The following is an 18,134-nucleotide window of genomic DNA, read 5'->3' on the forward strand; positions in this document are numbered from 1 at the left end:
GACTCCACTCTTGCACCAAAGACAGAAGTCTCCAATGGTTTCTCCTGCCACACTCACACTGTCACCTCCATAGTACTATCTTAGAATTGCAGGAAAGTACAAACAGAAGAAGAAGGAGGCCATTCAGCCCATGAAATCTTCAACATTGTTAGGCCAAACCCTGTCAATGTCCTCAAGCATGCTGATGACACCCAGGTGAATAATTTGGTCCCTCCCCCAAGAGTTGCCATTCTCCCTTTCCATTCTCCTCAGTGTCCATGACTGCCTTCCCACACATAAAATCTTGTGAATTGTACATAAGAAAATTAAACTGCTGTAAATTCAGCAGCTACACAGAAGCACTTGGAGTTATCAGATTCCACCAAAGCACAAACCATACAATGAACAGCTTACCCACATGGTCCAGCCTCTGGAACTGGGGCAGGGACCCAGCATGAGGTTTTTCTATTACAGACTCAGCGGCGCCACTCACTGGGATGCAGTCCCACAGGCAGCGACCCTCACTGGGGCGCAGTCCCACAGGCCGTGACCCTCACTGGGGCGCAGTCCCATGACCATCACTGGGGCGCAGTCCCACAGGCAGTGACCCTCACTGGGGTGCAGTCCCACAGGCAGTGACCCTCACTGGGGCGCAGTCCCACAGGCAGTGACCCTCACTGGGGCGCAGTCCCACAGGCAGTGACCCTCACTGGGCCGCAGTCCCACAGGCAGTGACCCTCACTGGGCCGCAGTCCCACAGGCAGTGAATCTCACTGGGACACAGTCCCACAGGCAGTGAATCTCACTGGGACACAGTCCCACCAACGGCAACCCTCACTAGGGCGCAGTCCCACAGGCAGTGACCCTCACTGGGGCACAGTCCCACCGGCGGTGACCCTCACTGGGGCACAGTCCCACAGGCAGTGACCCTCACTGGGGTGCAGTCCCACAGGCAGTGACCCTCACTGGGGCGCAGTCCCACAGGCAGTGACCCTCACTGGGGCACAGTCCCACCAGCGGCGACCCTCACTGGGGCACAGTCCCACCAGCGGCAACCCTCACTGGGGCACAGTCCCACAGGCAGCGACCCTCACTGGGGCACAGTCCCACAGGCAGCGACCCTCACTGGGGCACAGACCCACCAGCAGCGACCCTCACTGGGGGACAGTCCCGCAGGCAGTGAATCTCACTGGGGCACAGTCCCACCAGCGGCAACCCTCACTGGGGCACAGTCCCACCAGCGGCGACCCTCACTGGGGCACAGTCCCACAGGCAGTGACCCTCACTAGGGCGCAGTCCCACAGGCAGTGACCCTCACTGGGGCGCAGTCCCATGACCTTCACTGGGGCGCAGTCCCACAGGCAGTGACCCTCACTGGGGCGCAGTCCCACAGGCAGTGACCCTCACTGGGGGACAGTCCCACAGGCAGTGACCCTCACTGGGGCACAGTCCCACAGGCAGTGAATCTCACTGGGGCACAGTCCCACCAGCGGCAACCCTCACTGGGGCACAGTCCCACCAGCGGCAACCCTCACTAGGGCGCAATCCCACAGGCAGCGACCCTTACTGGGGCACAGTCCCACAGGCAGTGACCCTCACTGGGGCACAGTCCCACCGGCGGTGACCCTCACTGGGGCACAGTCCCACAGGCAGTGACCCTTACTGGGGCACAGTCCCACCGGCGGTGACCCTCACTGGGGCACAGTCCCACAGGCAGCGACCCTCACTAGGGCGCAGTCCCACAGGCAGCGACCCTCACTGGGGCGCAGTCCCACAGGCAGCGACCCTCACTGGGGCGCAGTCCCACAGGCAGTGACCCTCACTGGGGCACAGTCCCACAGGCAGTGACCCTCACTGGGGCACAGTCCCACCAGCGGTGACCCTCACTGGGGCGTAGATTCAAAGGCAGTGACCCTCACTGGGGCGCAGTCCCACCGGAGGCGACCCTCACTGGGGTGCAGTCCCACAGGCACTGACTCTCACTGGGGCACAGTTCCACAGGCAGTGACTCTCACTGGGGTACAGTTCCACAGGCAGGGATTCTCACTGGGGCACAGTTCCACAGGCACTGACTCTCACTGGGGCACAGTTCCACAGGCAGTGACTCTCACTGGGGCACAGTTCCACAGGCAGTGACTCTTACTGGGGTACAGTTCCACAGGCAGTGACTCTTACTGGGGTACAGATTCAAAGGCAAAGCCAGACATTGGGGTACAGTTGCACAGGAACTGACTCTAACTTGTCCTCATTCTTTGCATTGTAGGATTTTAAAACCCTGGATCAAACATCCCCATTGAACATTACAGGGCAAAATGACCACCTGCAATCAGACACCATGCAGTTGTCCTCGGACTGGAGTCAGGGTTGAAATGCTCCAGAATCTGTGAAATGTAGTAGCGTTCAGTGGACCCAAGGGAAAAGCTCAATGCTAAGAATATGACATACCGAATAAATGGTCAAGGATTTACTGCTCACCTGTTCTCACCTGAGTTTTCACCTGAATACTTCTCCTGATTTGCAGAGGGATTCTGAGCTGCTGAGTGACATCCTGAACAGTCATCCCTCCTGCAGAATGAAACATCACATCAGAGTCTGTGACCCAGAGCTGCACTGATCCGACACAGGTGTCTCCATTCTGACCTACACCTTCTCTAAAGCTCAGCATCAAATGTATATCAGCTCAAGTTAATGGTCTAGAGTTCCAGACAGGGGAGCCCAAACCTTAATCCAGCCTTGATGGGCACACAAGATGGGTACACAACCCTAACACTGAGCTCACACAACACGGGGATGTTTACTAATGGTGACAGTAGCAAAGGATTAGAAGTATTCAGTGGAAATGCCCATCGACAGGATTCTGCAGTCAATCAGGTCGACCGTAGCCCCTCCACCCCCACCCCTGCAGTAAGTAACCCAGAGTCTGGGCTGATACTGGACTACGTGGAGAGGAAGGGCTTTAAGAAACAAGTGCTGGGTATGAGTCAGGATCCTGTAAAGTAATTCTGAGTTGTCTGCCCCCACCCACCCCCCCAGCATGTTTGTCTAATGAGTTTCTCTACAAATTCTATGATTTTGTAACTGTCCCCAGTTTCTGTCACAGGCAACACAGATCATTTGGGATTTCAAATTTCAAAGGGAATGAGCGGACCGGATGGGATTTTCCCTGAATGATGGGAAGATAAGTGTTGGGCAGAGGTCATTACATCCAATCTTCAGCATTTCAGTAGGAGGACTTGGGTTTAAGGCTTTTACTAACCACACTCCCAGACTCTAGGCTCAGGAATTGTCACCTTGTTGCGGTATAAGAGATCCAAGGGCTGCTGCAACAGATGGTCTATCAGCTCTAGGCACTTTACAGCCTTCCAGACTGAATATTGAGTTCAACAATTTTAGATCATGAACACTCTCCTCCATCTCCCCCCCACCCATTTTCCGATCCCCCTTTTTTCCAAATATTTATATAGATTTTTCTTTTCCCACCTATTTCCATTATTTTTAAATGTATTTACATCCATTGTTTTATTTCTGCCTTTTAGCCTATTTCGATCCCTTCCCCCCACCCCACCCCCACTAGGGCTATCTGTACCTTTATTATCACATTCCTTAGATAATATCACCAGCTTCAACACCTCTTTGTCCTTTTGTCTGTGACATCTTTTGGTTATCTCCACCTATCACTGGCCCTCTATCCAGCTCTACCTGTCCCACCCCCCTTAAACCAGCTTATATTTCACCTCTTTTCTATTTTTCCTTAGTTCTGTTGAAGAGTCATACAGACTCGAAACGTTAACTGTGTTCCTCTCCGCAGATGCTGTCAGACCTGAGTTTTTCCAAGTATTTTTGTTTTTGATTTGGATTTCCAGCATCCGCAGTTTTTTGCTTTTAGTCTATCAGCTAGTCTATCAGTGTTCCTGCCAGTTTCCACCACTGATACCTCGTACTGCGCCGAATAAGACCATCTCCTCATCCTGTAGTAGTGTGTAAACAAAAATAAAATCAGAAACAAGCAAATACTGACCTGGGAGAACCTTCCAGCTGGGAATGTGCTGAAACCTTCCAGGCTTCATCGTTACACTGGAGTGCTGGGGACTTAAGGAAAATAAAACATTGACTGTTACGCAACCCACAAAGAACACAATTCAAGAACCAGAAGGATCAGAAGGAATAATGGAGAACTTTGGGCTTTTGATCCTTGAAAACAGATTGATAAAGGTGAATAAAATACTGAACAACACTGAGAAAATAGAGTGAGGGTACATTGCAGATTCACCGGAACACTATAGGGCATAAAGGGTTAAATTACAAGGACACATTGTATGGATTAGGCTTATATTCAAGTTTAGAAGATTGAAAGGTGATCTAATCAACTAATCAAAAGCTGTTTATGATTGTACTAGGATTTAATAGAATTTAATAGGGTAAGATAGAAACTATTTCTTCAGGTAGAAGTGTCCAGAACAAGGCAGCATAACCTTAAAATTAGAACTTGGCAAATCATCAGGGGGCACTTCTTCACACAGGGGATAATAGAGATCTGGACCTCTCTTCCCCAAACACTGTGGATGTTGGGGGTCAACTTGAGCTTTTAAGACTGAGACAGATTTTTCTTAAAAGTAAAAAAGACTTGTATTTATATAGCACCTTTAGGACCTCAGAACATCCCAAAACAATTTACAGCCAAGTAAGTGCTTTTGAACTGCAGTCAGTGTAGTAATGTCAACTTGCCCACAGCAAGTTCCCATAAACAGCAATTGTTTTAATGATGCTGATTGAAAAATAGTTATTAGCCCAGGTCACCAGGGTGAACTCCCCTATACTTCTTCAAAATAATGTATAGGATATTTTCTGAAGCCATTCATGCGCAGTTCTAGGGAAAAATTCCCCCCCAATGGGGGGGGGGGTTAGTGCGGGAGCGGGCGCACCTCCGATCGGCACCCCAATCGGGGACGTGCCACCATTTTACGTGTGCGGGCCAATTAAGGCTGCCCAGCGTGACGTCCGCCAGGAAGCGCAATGTGCTCCCTGTGCGGGTGGAGGGGGGATTCCTTCAGCCGGGAGTGCGCTCTTTCGTGCATGCGCGCAAAAGAGCTCACTGATCTCCCTGAGGCTAAGTGCTGCCTCAGGGAGATCGGCTCCGAATTAAAATTTGCAGTAAAAATGATAGGAAAATTTCCCTGACATGTCCCCTCATGTAACACTGTCTAAAGAGTTAGGACATGTCCATAACTTTAACTGAAACCTTTATTAAAAATTTAAATACCCTCATGAAACCTCATCCCGCCCGTGGATGAGGTTTCTTGCTTTTTATGAAGCCCACCAGGGCTCCTGGCCTGCCCGCCAACCTTAAGGTTGAACGGACAGGTCCATTAATGATTTAAATTAGTGTCTCAATGACCTCAATTGGCTGTTGACTGGTCGGTGGGCGCGCAGCTGACTCAGCTGCGCCCCCGCCGACCTGAAAATGGAAATGATGCGGGGTGGCGTCGGGAGTTCCACCCGACATCATCCCGCATCATTTTACGTGTCGATGAGCAGGGTCACATTGCGCTTCCTGCCTTAATTGGTCCGCCCATGTAAAATGGCGGCAGGCCCCCAACTGGGGGGGCCGATCGGAGGCGCGCCTGCTCCCACACTCGCCCCCCCCCCCCCCCCCAATGGAGGGAAAATGTTTCCCTAGAACTGCGCATGAATGGCATTGGAAAAAATCCTATACGTTATTTTGAAGAAGTATAGGGGAGTTCACTCTGGTAACCTGGGCCAATAACTATTTCCCAATCAGCATCACTAAAACAGATAGTCTGGTCATTTATTTAGTTGCTGTTTATGGGAACTTGCTGTGGGCAAATTGACATTACGACACTGACTGCAGTTCAAAAAATCCTGCCCCTAGTGTTTCTCTGCCATGTTTACTGTTTTACAGACTCACGCCGACATGATTAATTGGGGTGCCCATCTTTCAGACTGGCAGCAGAACTAAATTTCATAGACTTGACACTGCTAGATTGAAATTCATTCAGTGTCAAAGGAAAAAGAGCTTTGGCACCATTTTAATGCAGAAGTCGATAATTTGAAGCAGCAAACTAACGAACAGAAAGTCTTGGAGACACTCAGGCAGCATCTTGCGTTGAATGCCTCCAGAATTTTCTGTTTCCAAGCTGCAGCATCAGCAATATTTTTCTTGCCTCTTTTGTGAATTTTGCTGTTTGAACATTGTTAGCAGAAATGTAATTATTTAATCATTTTTCTGCCATTCATCTGTAGTTATAAAATATTAAAAATCTTAAGATCTGCATACATTTCCTGCCGACAAAACCCATGTTTTGGACGCACTTTTATAGGATAATCGGCCGGCTGGGCGCAACAGTATGATGTCAGTGCGGACCACTGCGCATGCGCAAACCTCCATAATGTGTTGGCAGGAGACACCATGATCTTTTTTACATCTACCTCATGGAGCAGACAGGGCTTTGTTTTGACATCTCATCCAAAAGACAGCACCCCTCATGGTGCAACACTCCCTCAGTACACCCGCTCCAACAGTCAGGGCTTCTTTAGATAAAGGTATCACTAGATATGGCAGGTAAATGGAGTCAAGATACTGATCAGCAATGATGCAGCTGAATGGTGGAAGAGACTTTAGGGGATGAATGGGCTCCTCCTATTCCCATGCCCCTTTCAGACTGAACACAAGAGTACTGGAACAGGGGCAGTAAGGAGGAGTAGGATTTGATCCAAGCTGATGCAGTTAATCCCTGTAGTGTTTCCATACCTTGTTTTTAGCACTGAGCAAAGCACCATTCTGGATGAGAAACCAGGAGATTTTTAGAGAGCCCCGGAGTGCTGACAGGTGCAGCGGGGAGTTACCATGCTGTCGAAAGACAAAATAGAATCAGAACACAGCCTGGAGCTGAGGGTTTCAAACTAGGGTCCCTGAACCCTGCAGCCACCCCAAAGGGTCCCAACATCATGTTTCCATCTGTCCTACTGATCTCCATGTTTGTAATGGTATATTTTTGTTCCTGCTTACCAATTAAAACTGCTCTCTGCAAAGATAGCAGAAAGATGCTCCTTTGGATAACTGAAACAATATTCCATAAGTTAGTGCACCACCCCAACAATATCGTTTGAAAAGAACTTGCCTATATTCTACCCCAATCCCTTCAGAGTCCCATCATCAAACCACAAACAAATTCTTGAATATTAATTCCCAGAGATCAAAAGGGTTTAATTTTTTCAATGTCATAGCAACTTTAAAGGTATCAAGGGTTTAAGGTATCAAAGAGGATAAACAGAGCCGAGGTACAAATCAGCCATGATATAATTTGTTGGCAGAGCAGGTTTGAGGGATTGAATGGTCTCCTCCTTTCTCATGCTCCTTCCTATTACATCACAATTTAATCTTTAATTGAAGATCACACATCATGCAATCTGACCTTGAACTTAACATCCACTGAGGAGAAACAAGGATGCCCTCAGTATCAGGCCCACTGCACATGCCTTCAGTCTAGGTTAGTCTGACCTGCCACCCTGACAGTCATTCATTCCCAGGAATGGTGCACAGATACTTGACCATATTCTTTAATTCCACACGGGCTCCTTTATCAAGCAGAAGGTGAGATATGTTCTCTGAGCTGTTGAAGGCAGCAACGTGCAGCGGAGAACAACCAGCCTGACAAAGAAACAAAAGAATGAATCTCACCCGTGGTAAATTATTGACATGAATGACACAAATCATAGTTGCAGATACCACAACCTGCATACGATAAATGTAACATGCATGTAGGTTTGAACTTAACTCGAGTATCCGACAGGAGATAGACACCCCATACGGGGTGCAGACATTCCAGCTCTCAATAAATAGGAGGGTTGGGGGGCGGTTGGTACCCCAACTATCCATAACAGAGGGTAGTTACCCCAACACCACACAGTCTGGGGCAGGAATTAATTGTTCTCTGTGGGATCCTCAATACATGCAACCTATCGAAACCCATCACATATGTGCCAAGATACATTACTCCGGCCCTGGCTGCAATCAGCAACCTCCCACAGACGAGGGACATTTCTGTTGTGTGTGCCTCTGTAGCACAGTTGGCACCTCTGCTACCCAAGTGTGACTCTTTGTTGAATCTGCCCTGCTTTAAATGTTAATGAATGATGTTTCTTAATTGCAAGAACTCATAATGAAACTAACCTGATCCAACAGATTGGGATCAGCATTCCTACTCAACAGGATCTTCACTGCACCAATGTTCTTCCAACTCACTGCTTCATGTAACAGAGATGAGCCGCACTGCACATGTAAAACCAACAACTTAAGGCCAACATGGAGACAAATTTACTACAGTATTAGTGCTCTGGCATGAGGGGCCCAATTTTAACCTATTCTAAACTTACCAACTTGCACAAAGTTAAAATCAAACCCTTCAGTGTCACTAACGGGCATGGAAACAGACCGGCAGACCATGCTGACCAACTTGATCATTACAGGCAGCTGCATTTCACAACCTCTGACTCTTGTCATCAGCTGGTCAGTGGACATATCAGCAAGGTGATGAAGGAGTCATTACAGCACCAATGAAAACCATTAATAGGGCCATCATCAAAACCATCAGTGATATGGGAGGTAGGGGTTAGGGATATGGGAATGTGTGGGTTTTAAGTTATGCTTAGTGCTATGTTATTGAATATATAATCCAGGGACCCAGACCAGTTTAATTAAGTTGCCTTAAAAAAATTGGAAATAAAAAGTTGACAGTGATAAAACTGACCATGAAGCTGTTGGACTATCATAAAAACTCACTAATGTCTCGTAGGGAAGGAAACCTGCTGCCCTTACCCAGTCTGGGTCAATACGTGACTCCAGCCCTGCACCAACACAGTTGTTTCTAATGAGCCCCTCAGTTGTATCACTAGAGATGAGAAGTTCGCTGTTTCTATCAGCTGTCATTTCAGGTCTTCAGCTTTCTTCCTGAGCTATCTGAGGGACACCTGCTGGGGGTATAACTCCTGGTAACTAACCAACAAACAAATACTCTGATGAACCTGACACCCCCACCCTCTCTCAGAGTTTGGGGGTTTTCTCTCTCTCTCTCTCAGCATTTGGGAGTTTTCTCTCTCTCTCTCTCAGCGTTTGGGAGTTTTCTCTCTCTCAGGGTTTGGGGGTTTTCTCTCTCTCGCTCAGGGTTTGGGGGTTTTCTCTCTCTCTCTCTCAGGGTTTGGGGGTTTTCTCTCTCTCAGGGTTTGGGGGTTTTCTCTCTCTCAGGGTTTGGGGTTTTTTTCTCTCTCTCTCAGGGTTTGGGGGTTTTTTCTCTCCCTCAGGGTTTGGGGGTTTTCTCTCTCTCTCTCTCAGGGTTTGGGGGTTTTCTCTCTCTCTCTCTCTCAGGGTTTGGGGGTTTTCTCTCTCCCTCAGGGTTTGGGGGTTTTCTCTCTCTCTCTCTCAGGGTTTGGGGGTTTTCTCTCACTCAGGGTTTGGGGGTTTTCTCTCTCTCAGGGTTTGGGGGTTTTCTCTCTCTCTCAGGGTTTGGGGGTTTTCTCTCTCTCTCAGGGTTTGGGGGTTTTCTCTCTCTCTCTCTCTCAGGGTTTGGGGGTTTTCTCTCTCTCGCTCAGGGTTTGGGGGTTTTCTCTCTCTCTCTCTCAGGGTTTGGGGGTTTTCTCTCTCTCTCCCTCAGGGTTTGGGGGTTTTCTCTCTCTCAGGGTTTGGGGGTTTTCTCTCTCTCTCAGGGTTTGGGGGTTTTCTCTCTCTCTCAGGGTTTGGGGGTTTTCTCTCTCTCTCAGGGTTTGGGGGTTTTCTCTCTCTCTCTCTCAGGGTTTGGGGGTTTTCTCTCTCTCTCTCTCAGGGTTTGGGGGTTTTCTCTCTCTCTCAGGGTTTGGGGGTTTTTTCTCTCTCTCTGAGTTTGGGGTTTTCTCTCTCTCTGAGTTTGGGGTTTTCTCTCTCTCTGAGTTTGGGGTTTTCTCTCTCTCTGAGTTTGGGGGTTTTCTCTCTCTCTGAGTTTGGGGTTTTCTCTCTCTCTGAGTTTGGGGTTTTCTCTCTCTCTGAGTTTGGGGCTTTCACTCTCACTCTCTCCCGCCTCCCTCCCCCCTCAGACTTTGGGGGTTTTCTCTCTCTTTCTCACACACACACTCTTTGGCGGTTTTCTTTATCCTCTCTCTCTCTCTCTCTCTCCCCCAGAAACTGGGTTTTTTTTTATCTCTCTCCGAGTTTGGGAGTTTTCTCTCTCTCATTTCCCGCTCCTGTCTCTTCCCTGAATCCGGGTCTTCGCCTCTGATTCAGCGCATGCGCGACCGCGAAAGTTCACCAGAGCCCTGGCCGGTAAAACCCGAGAAAATGGCGGCGCCCCGGAGAAGAGGGGGGGTTCGGGGGAGGGGACGAGGGAGGGGTTCGGGGTGGGAGAGGAGAGGGAAGGGGTTCGGCGTGGGGGGGGGGGGGGGGGGAGAGGGGTTCAGATCGAGAGCCGCTGTCGGGGTGTGGCACACGGAGACCCGGAGGAGCGGGGTGGTGGCGCGGGATCGAGGCCGCAGAGCAGGTCTTTCTGGATCTGTCAGTGGGTGTTTGTCTCGGTTGTTTGAGGTTTGACTTGGATCTTTTTGATGTGAGCTGAATCCTTTTTCTCTCTGCAGGTTTGCTGGGATGTTTGTGAGGTTGAGAGGCTACAGTTCATGTTGGCAGCTGCTGTTCAATGGTGGCTTCCTGAAGCCAGTAACCTGTTGGAGTCAAGATGTGAGCAGATATGGTGTAGCAGCACTGGGATATGCCAGCTGCCTGAGTATAGGGCACCCAGGAGCGAAAGCTCACAGGATCAGGGAAGGAAAGAGATGGCATTTACAGTCTGCATCTGTGATCACTGATTGCAGCCAAAAGATCTTCAACCACATGAGCACTAACCAATTATGCTGTTCCTCCACCAATGGGGAGGGATTGCTCACTGACAGCTTAACTATTCCGCCAGCTCAGATCACTGAAACTCCAAACTGTCCATTGGAAAGTGTGCAACTTATTCCGCAGTTAACAATCTGCAAACCACCAAGTCAGTGCAAGAGAAAGAAACTGCAGTTCCAAGCTGAGGGAAGGCAATTGAGGATCCGCAGCATTTGCCATCTGGCTCCCAGAGTTGTGTACATTAGTCCGGGCAGTTCGACACTCCTGACCCACAGGCCATTCTCACAGTCTACCTCAGATAGAAATTCAGGGAGACCAGTAGGGAGCCCTCAGGTCAAACTCCAGACCAAGTTCATGGTGATATGCCTCTTTGGGGCTGCAGTAATGGGATTGTGGTTCTATGTCCACTTGGAAAAGGAGCAGCAGCAAAAGATGAGACGCCAGGAGCAACTAAAGAAGTTAGCACTTGGTCAAGGCGACTTCAACTTGCTGGATCATACTGGAAGATCCAGAACCAAGAAGGACTTCTTTGGTCAGTGGGTGCTGCTGTACTTTGGGTTCACCCACTGCCCCGACATCTGCCCCGATGAGCTGGACAAGATATCCAGCGTGGTGCAGATCTTAGACAAGGAGAGAGCGCTACCTCCAGTCCAACCCATTTTCATCACTGTCGATCCAGAGAGAGACGGGGTGGAGGAGATGGCAAGGTACATCAAGGATTTCCACTCTCGCATGATGGGGCTGACCGGGACTCCAGAACATATTAAGGAGCTGGGGAAGGCGTTCCGGGTATATTACAGTGCTGGTCCCAAGGATGAAGACAATGATTACATTGTGGACCACACCATCATTATCTATCTTCTAAACCCAGATGGGCTTTTCACTGATTACTACAATAGGAATAAAAGTGACCAGGAAATTGCTGAGAGTATCCGCAGCCACATGAAGACCTACAGTACTCTCTTCAGTTGATGACAAATAAGAGGTTCTTGGAGAATGTTTGTGCCTGCAGCATCAGTTACAGGAGTGGAACTTGTTAAAGGATGCTTGCCCACCCCACCCTGTCAGGCATAGGATCAAAGGGCCAAAACTATCACTGATTACAACCTTTCACCTTATGCTGCAATGCTGTGCCAAACCCCACCCCAACTCAACTGAAAGGAAGAGTTTGACAGTAACCATCACTAAACAGGTTTAACTAGCTGATGGGTTAGAATTTCAGACTGTGCAGGATAATAAATGATCATTCGTTTAACACTTGTAGAAAATCTGGATGTCAACTTGCAGTTCAGTGCAGGATCATTTTAATAACCAGAAGTGTGAATGCCAGACATTGCTGCTCACATGTTGTTTGTGAGTGTGGATAGGCAAGGGGGTTGGTGTTGAGTACACCATTAATACATTCCACTGTAACTGCTTGGAATGGCCCAGTGCTGAAGCCTAATTTTAATATGCCAACTTAGTTGTTGTAAATTAATCTCCAAGAACAATATAAGAAGGAAGACTTGCATTTATATCATATCTTTCATGACCTCAGATCATCCCAAAGTGCTTTACAGCTGAAGTACTTTTGTATTGTTGTAATGTAAGAAATGCAGCAGCCAATTTGCTTACATTAAGCTCCCAAAAAAAGTAATGTGATGATGATCATGTAATGTTTTTTGTGATGTTGATTGAGGAATAAATATTGGTCACGACACCAGGGATAAATCTCTTTCTCTTCTATGAAATAGCCCACCTGAGAGGGCAGATGGGACCTCAGTTTAATACCTCATCCAAAAGATTGCATCTCCAACAGTGCAGCACTCCCTCAGTACTGCACTGAAGTGTCAAGCTTGATTTTTGTGCTCAAGTCTTGAAGTGGGACTTGAATCCACAAACATCTGACTAAGGCAACTGAGCCAAGGCTGACATTGGCAAAAACCAAGTAGTTAACACACTTCCTGGGCAAATGTGTCTAGAAGTGTCAGAATGGATGTTTAGTGATTTAAATCCATGCTAGTGTAGATGGGCACATCGGGCACTTGGGAGTGTTTGGTTTTGCTCTGTGACAAATATTGTCAGTGCTTATTTATTAATTATGTGAATGGGTCATTACTTCACAGCATATTCCTTTTATCAGCCCAATGGGTGTACAGTGCACTCAACTGGACCCGAGAGTTGAAATGATAAGTTGATCACAGCTCCTGTATGGAATAGATTTTTAAAACAGGCAGCCTATTGGTCTGAATGGGCATGTCAACATTTTCAACTAAATCAAAACTTAAGTGCAGACAGGAACTAATGGCATTATTGCCTAAGTTACAGCTGTTTAGAACAAGACCAATATGCACAGCATCAAGATAGGAGGCCTTGACAGAATTGTAACAATCTAAATAACAGTGAAAGAAGTAATTTTCCCAGTGCTGAAAATCATTTGCCTTTGAAGGTTAAGAACAAGGAGTGGGCAGGCCTGTGAAACACAGCACAGGAAGGCATAGATTCATAATCCAAGAGCTCTGCACTATCATAGAGGACTGGATTCGAAATGAAACAATTCCAGGAGTTTCTGTGTGATACACAGTTTATGCAGGTTGAAGTAAGTTCCCTAAGAGATAGAATGTCCAGGTCTCTACATTTTTTGTCATTCCAACAAATTATTTTAATAAATCACAATTGAATTCTGAATGTAACAAATCCACCACTGACAATGTGAACTTGACCAGCTGGTATATGACACATTTATATAATGGCTATTTTCATCCAGGGTCTGTGCACACAATAAACTGAGAATAGATATGAAATAACATGAAGTAAAATGGTGAATTATGTAAAAGTTCAGGGGTTGAGATAACAGTTAATGTTGCCAATTCCAGGAATCTGGTAGAGTTCCCACTCTCTTATCCTCATCCAGAAGGGTCTAAGAACAAAGAGCAAGGCATTAACTATTCAGAACAAATGTAGGTCCTGTGTTCTAATGCCACTCTTATTCTGTACTTTTACCCACCTATAGGTCAGCTTTTCACTGCTGAAGTTCTAAATTAAACCAAATTATCAAAAGAAATTTCATGAAATCAGAAATGACAGGAGGGCACCGTCTAGCCTCTCAGAACAGTCAACACCAATCTTGCTCCCTTGCCTAGACCCCTTACAGTTTTTCAAATGCTTGTCCAGCTGGAGTATTGCATTTAATTCTGGGCAGTCCACTTTAGGAAGGATCTCAAGACGTTGGGGAAGGTGTGGAAGTGATTTACCAGAATGGTACCAGGAATGAGTGACTTCAGTTATGTGAAGGGGCTAGACGAGATGGGATTGTTCTCCTTAGAGCAGATTCAGTTAATAATACAGCAGAGAACCAAGTGAAAATAGAAAGTACAGAGGCAATCTAAAAAAATAAACGAGGGGCAAAAAACTATGAGACTAGATTAGCAACTAATATAAAAGGAAACAAAAATGTATTTTATAAGCATATAAATAGTAGTCATAGAAAGGGTAGGCAGATTAGCCTCCAAACCGGAGATCTTGTGAAGACAAAGGGCATGGCTGAGGTATTTAAGGAATACTTCACATCTGTCTTCACTAGTGAAGAGGATACTGTTAATGTAGTAGTAAAGGTGGATACAGTTGTGATATTGGATAGGATAAAATAGGTAAAGTGGATATATTAAGAAGGTTAGCAGTCCTGAAACTACTAAAGTCATCTGGTTCCGATGGGATGAATCCTGGGTTACTGAAGGAAGTAAGAATGGAAATTACAGAAGCTCTGACCATGATCAACAACTTGTGTTTATAGAGCTACAAGTCGTCATTGGTGTGGGGTACTGCTAGAGCATTGAAAATGTTACACCCCATTTTTAAAAAAATGAGGGATAAATCTGGAAAGTACAGGCCAATCAGCCCAACATCAGTGGTGAGGAAACTAGAGACAATAATCCAGAAAAAGACTATCATTAAGGAAGTATGGATGAATAAATGAAAGCCAGCACAGATTTGATAAGAGTAAATTGTGTTTGACTAACTTGATCACATTCTTTGATCAAGTTATGGAGAGGTTTGATTAGCATAGTTACACTTGTGTATATAGACTTTCAAAAGGAATTTGATGAAGTTCGACATAATAGATTTAGCAAAACTAAAGCCCCATGGGATTAAAGGAACCGTAGCAGCATAGATGCAAAATTGCCTGAGGGACAGAAAGTAGTGTTGAACAGTTGTTGTTCAAACTAGAGGGAAATATACAATGGTGTTTTTCAGCAGTTGGTATTACGACCATTGATTTTTTTGATGTAAACGAGATGGACTTGGCTATACAGTAGATAATTTCAAAGTTTGCAGATGATGCAAAACTTGGAAATGTAGTAAACCATTGGAAGGATAGTAACAGACTTCATGAGGACATAGGCTGGTAAAACGGGCAGATGAAATTTAGACAGAAGTGTGATGTAATACATTTTGGTAGGAAGAATGAGGAGAGGTAATATGAACTAAATGGTACAATTTTAAAGGGGTTACAGGAACAGAGGCCTGGGGGGGGAGGGGGGTGTTGTATGGAAACAAATGTTTGAAGGTGGCAGGACAAGTTAATACTATATGGAATGGAATCCTTGGCTTTCTAACTTGAGGAATAGAGTACAACTGCATGGAAGTTATAATAAATCATTATAAAACACTGGTTAGGCCTTGACTGGAGTATTGTGTGCATTTCTGGGTTACCAGAGTTTAGGAAGGATGTCAAGGCCTTGGAGAGGAAGCAGAAGAGGTTTACTAGGATGGTATCAGGGACGAGGGATTTCAGTTGTATGTGGGAGGAGTAGAGAAGCTAGGGTTTTCCTTCGAGAAGGTTAAGAGGAGAGTTGATAATGTTCAAAATTGTAAATGGTTTTGATACCATTTCTCCTTATTCGTTCTCTCTGGTGGCAGAAGGGTCAGTAACCAGAGGGCATGGATTTAAGATAATTTGCAAAAGAACAAGAAGTGTGTGAGAATTTTTTTCTATAGCCAGTTATGATCTGGAATGCCCTGCCTGAAAGGGTCACGGAAGCATATACAATAGTTTTGGTCAAATGCTGTCCCAATGTCAAGTTAAGTCACTCTCACCTCTTGAATTCAGTTTTTTTTGTCCATGTTTGGACCAATGAGGCCAAGTGGCCCTGCCTGAATCCAAACTGAGCAGCAGTAGGTAGGTTATTGGTGAGTGCAGCTTACTAGCACTGTCACCAACATGTCCACAAATATTCACTCCCTCCACCACCAATGCACAGTAGGAGCAGTGTGTACCATCTACAACATGCACTATAAGAATTCAACAAGGCTCCCTAGACAGCACCTTCCAAACCCATGACCACTGCCATCTGGAGGGATGGGCAGCAGATAGATGGGAACGCCACCACCTGGAAGTTTCCCCTCCAAGTCACTCACCATCCTGACTTGGAAATACATCACCATTCCTTCATTGTTGCTGGATCAAAATCCTGGAACTCCCTAGCAGCACTGTGGGTGTACCCAGACCACATGGACTGCAGCAGTTCAAGAAGGCAGCTCACCACCACCTTCTCAAGGGCAACTAGGGATGGGCAATAAATGCTGGCCCAGCCAGCGAAGCCCACATCCTGTGAATGAATAAAAAAAAGCCTACATGTTCCATTACTTTGCTGATGGTTATGAGTAGGATGATGGGTGGGGGGGTGGTGGGAATGGTGAATATTGGCTGGATTGAATTTGGCCTGCTTTTTTGTGGACAGGATGTACCTGGGCAGATACCAGTGTCTTAGCTGTACTGGAACAGCTTGACTATAGAAGCACGACTAGTTCTGCAGCACAAGTCTTTTGCACTACAGCCAAGATGTTGTCAATGTACATTGCCTTTGACATATCCAGTACACTCAGCCATTTCATCATTGTACCTTTTTTTATTTTCTCATGATATGTGAGCATTGATATCAAGGCCAGTATTTATTGCCCATCTCCAATTGCCCTTGAAGGCAATGGTGAGCCACCTTCTTGAACTGCTGCAGTCCATCTGGTGTAGCTACACAGTGCTGTTAGAAAGTGAATTCCAGGATTTTGACCAAGTGACAGTGGAAAAATGGTGATGTAATTTCAAGGTGGGATGGAGTTTAGTTTGGAGGGGAATATGCAGGTGGTAGTGTTCCCACGCATCTGCTGCACTTTTCCTAATTGGGAGAGATTGCATGTTTGGAAGGTGCTGTTGAAGGAGTCTTGAAGGTGTTTCTGCAGTGCATCTTGAAGATGGTATACTGCTGTCACTGCATCGGTAGTGGAGGGAGTGGATGTTAAGATGGATGGGGAGCTGATCAAGTGGACTGCATTGTCCTGGATTGTTGTGAGCTTCTTCGGTGATGTTGGAGCTGCCCACATCCAGGCTGACCTCAAAAAAGGTTGTAAAGAACTGCCCTGCAATTACAGACCAGTCAGTTTAATTTCGGTGGTGGGGAAACTTCTAGAAACAATTATTCGGGATAGAAATAATAGTCACATGGAAAAATGTGGATTTATCTAGAAGAGTCAGCATGGATTTGTTAAAGGAAAATCATGTCTAACTACCTTGCTGGAGTTTTTTGAAGAGGTAACAGAGATGGTTGATGAGGGAAAAGCTGTTGATGTATACTGTATATGGACTTCCAAAAGGTGTTCGATACAGTGCCACACAACAGACCTGTGAAGAAAGTTATAGGTCATGGAATAAAAGGGACAGTAGAAACGTGGATACAAAATTAGCTGAGGGATAGGAAACAGAGAGTAATGGTTAATGGGTATTTTTCAGGCTGGAAGGTTTGTAGTGGAGTTACTCAGGGGTCGGTATTGGGACCCTTGCTTTACCTAATTTTTTTAAATGATCTAGACTTGGTGTGCAGGGGACAATTTCAGAGTTTGCGGATGACACAAAAGTTGGGAAAATTGTAAATTGTGAGGAGGACAGTGTAGAACTTCAAAAGGACATTGATACATTGGTGGAGTGGGCAGATAGGTGGCAGATGAAGTTCAATGCAGAGAAGTTTGAGGTGATGCACTTTGGTACAAAGAACAAGGAGAGACAGTATAAAATAAAGGATACTGAGGGTGTACAGGAACAGAGACCTGCGTACTTATGTACATAAATCATTAAATATGGCAGGACAGGTAGATAGAGCTGTTTCCAAAGCATACAGTATTTTAGGCTTCATTAATAGGGCATAGAGTATAAGAGCAGGGAGGTTCTGATGAACGTATATAAGACACTGGTTAGACCTCAGCTGAGCATTGTGTACAGTTCTGCATGCCACACTATAGGAAGGATGTG

At 46.3% G+C, this 18,134-nt stretch overlaps 1 protein-coding gene across 1 annotated transcript; it reads left to right on the forward strand.

The window, feature by feature from the left end:
- The first annotated feature begins 10,273 nt into the window (after positions 1 to 10,273).
- sco2 (synthesis of cytochrome C oxidase 2) lies at positions 10,274 to 13,653 on the forward strand. Its single transcript, XM_078553154.1, has 2 exons — positions 10,274 to 10,288; positions 10,597 to 13,653. The coding sequence occupies exon 2, from the start codon at positions 10,607 to 10,609 to the stop codon at positions 11,825 to 11,827; it is 1,221 nt and encodes a 406-aa protein (XP_078409280.1). The 5' UTR covers positions 10,274 to 10,288; positions 10,597 to 10,606; the 3' UTR covers positions 11,828 to 13,653.
- Positions 13,654 to 18,134: the final 4,481 nt, after the last annotated feature.

Source organism: Cetorhinus maximus, chromosome 12 (assembly GCF_964194155.1).
Source record: "Cetorhinus maximus chromosome 12, sCetMax3.hap1.1, whole genome shotgun sequence".
Classification (NCBI taxonomy): Eukaryota; Metazoa; Chordata; class Chondrichthyes; order Lamniformes; family Cetorhinidae; genus Cetorhinus; species Cetorhinus maximus.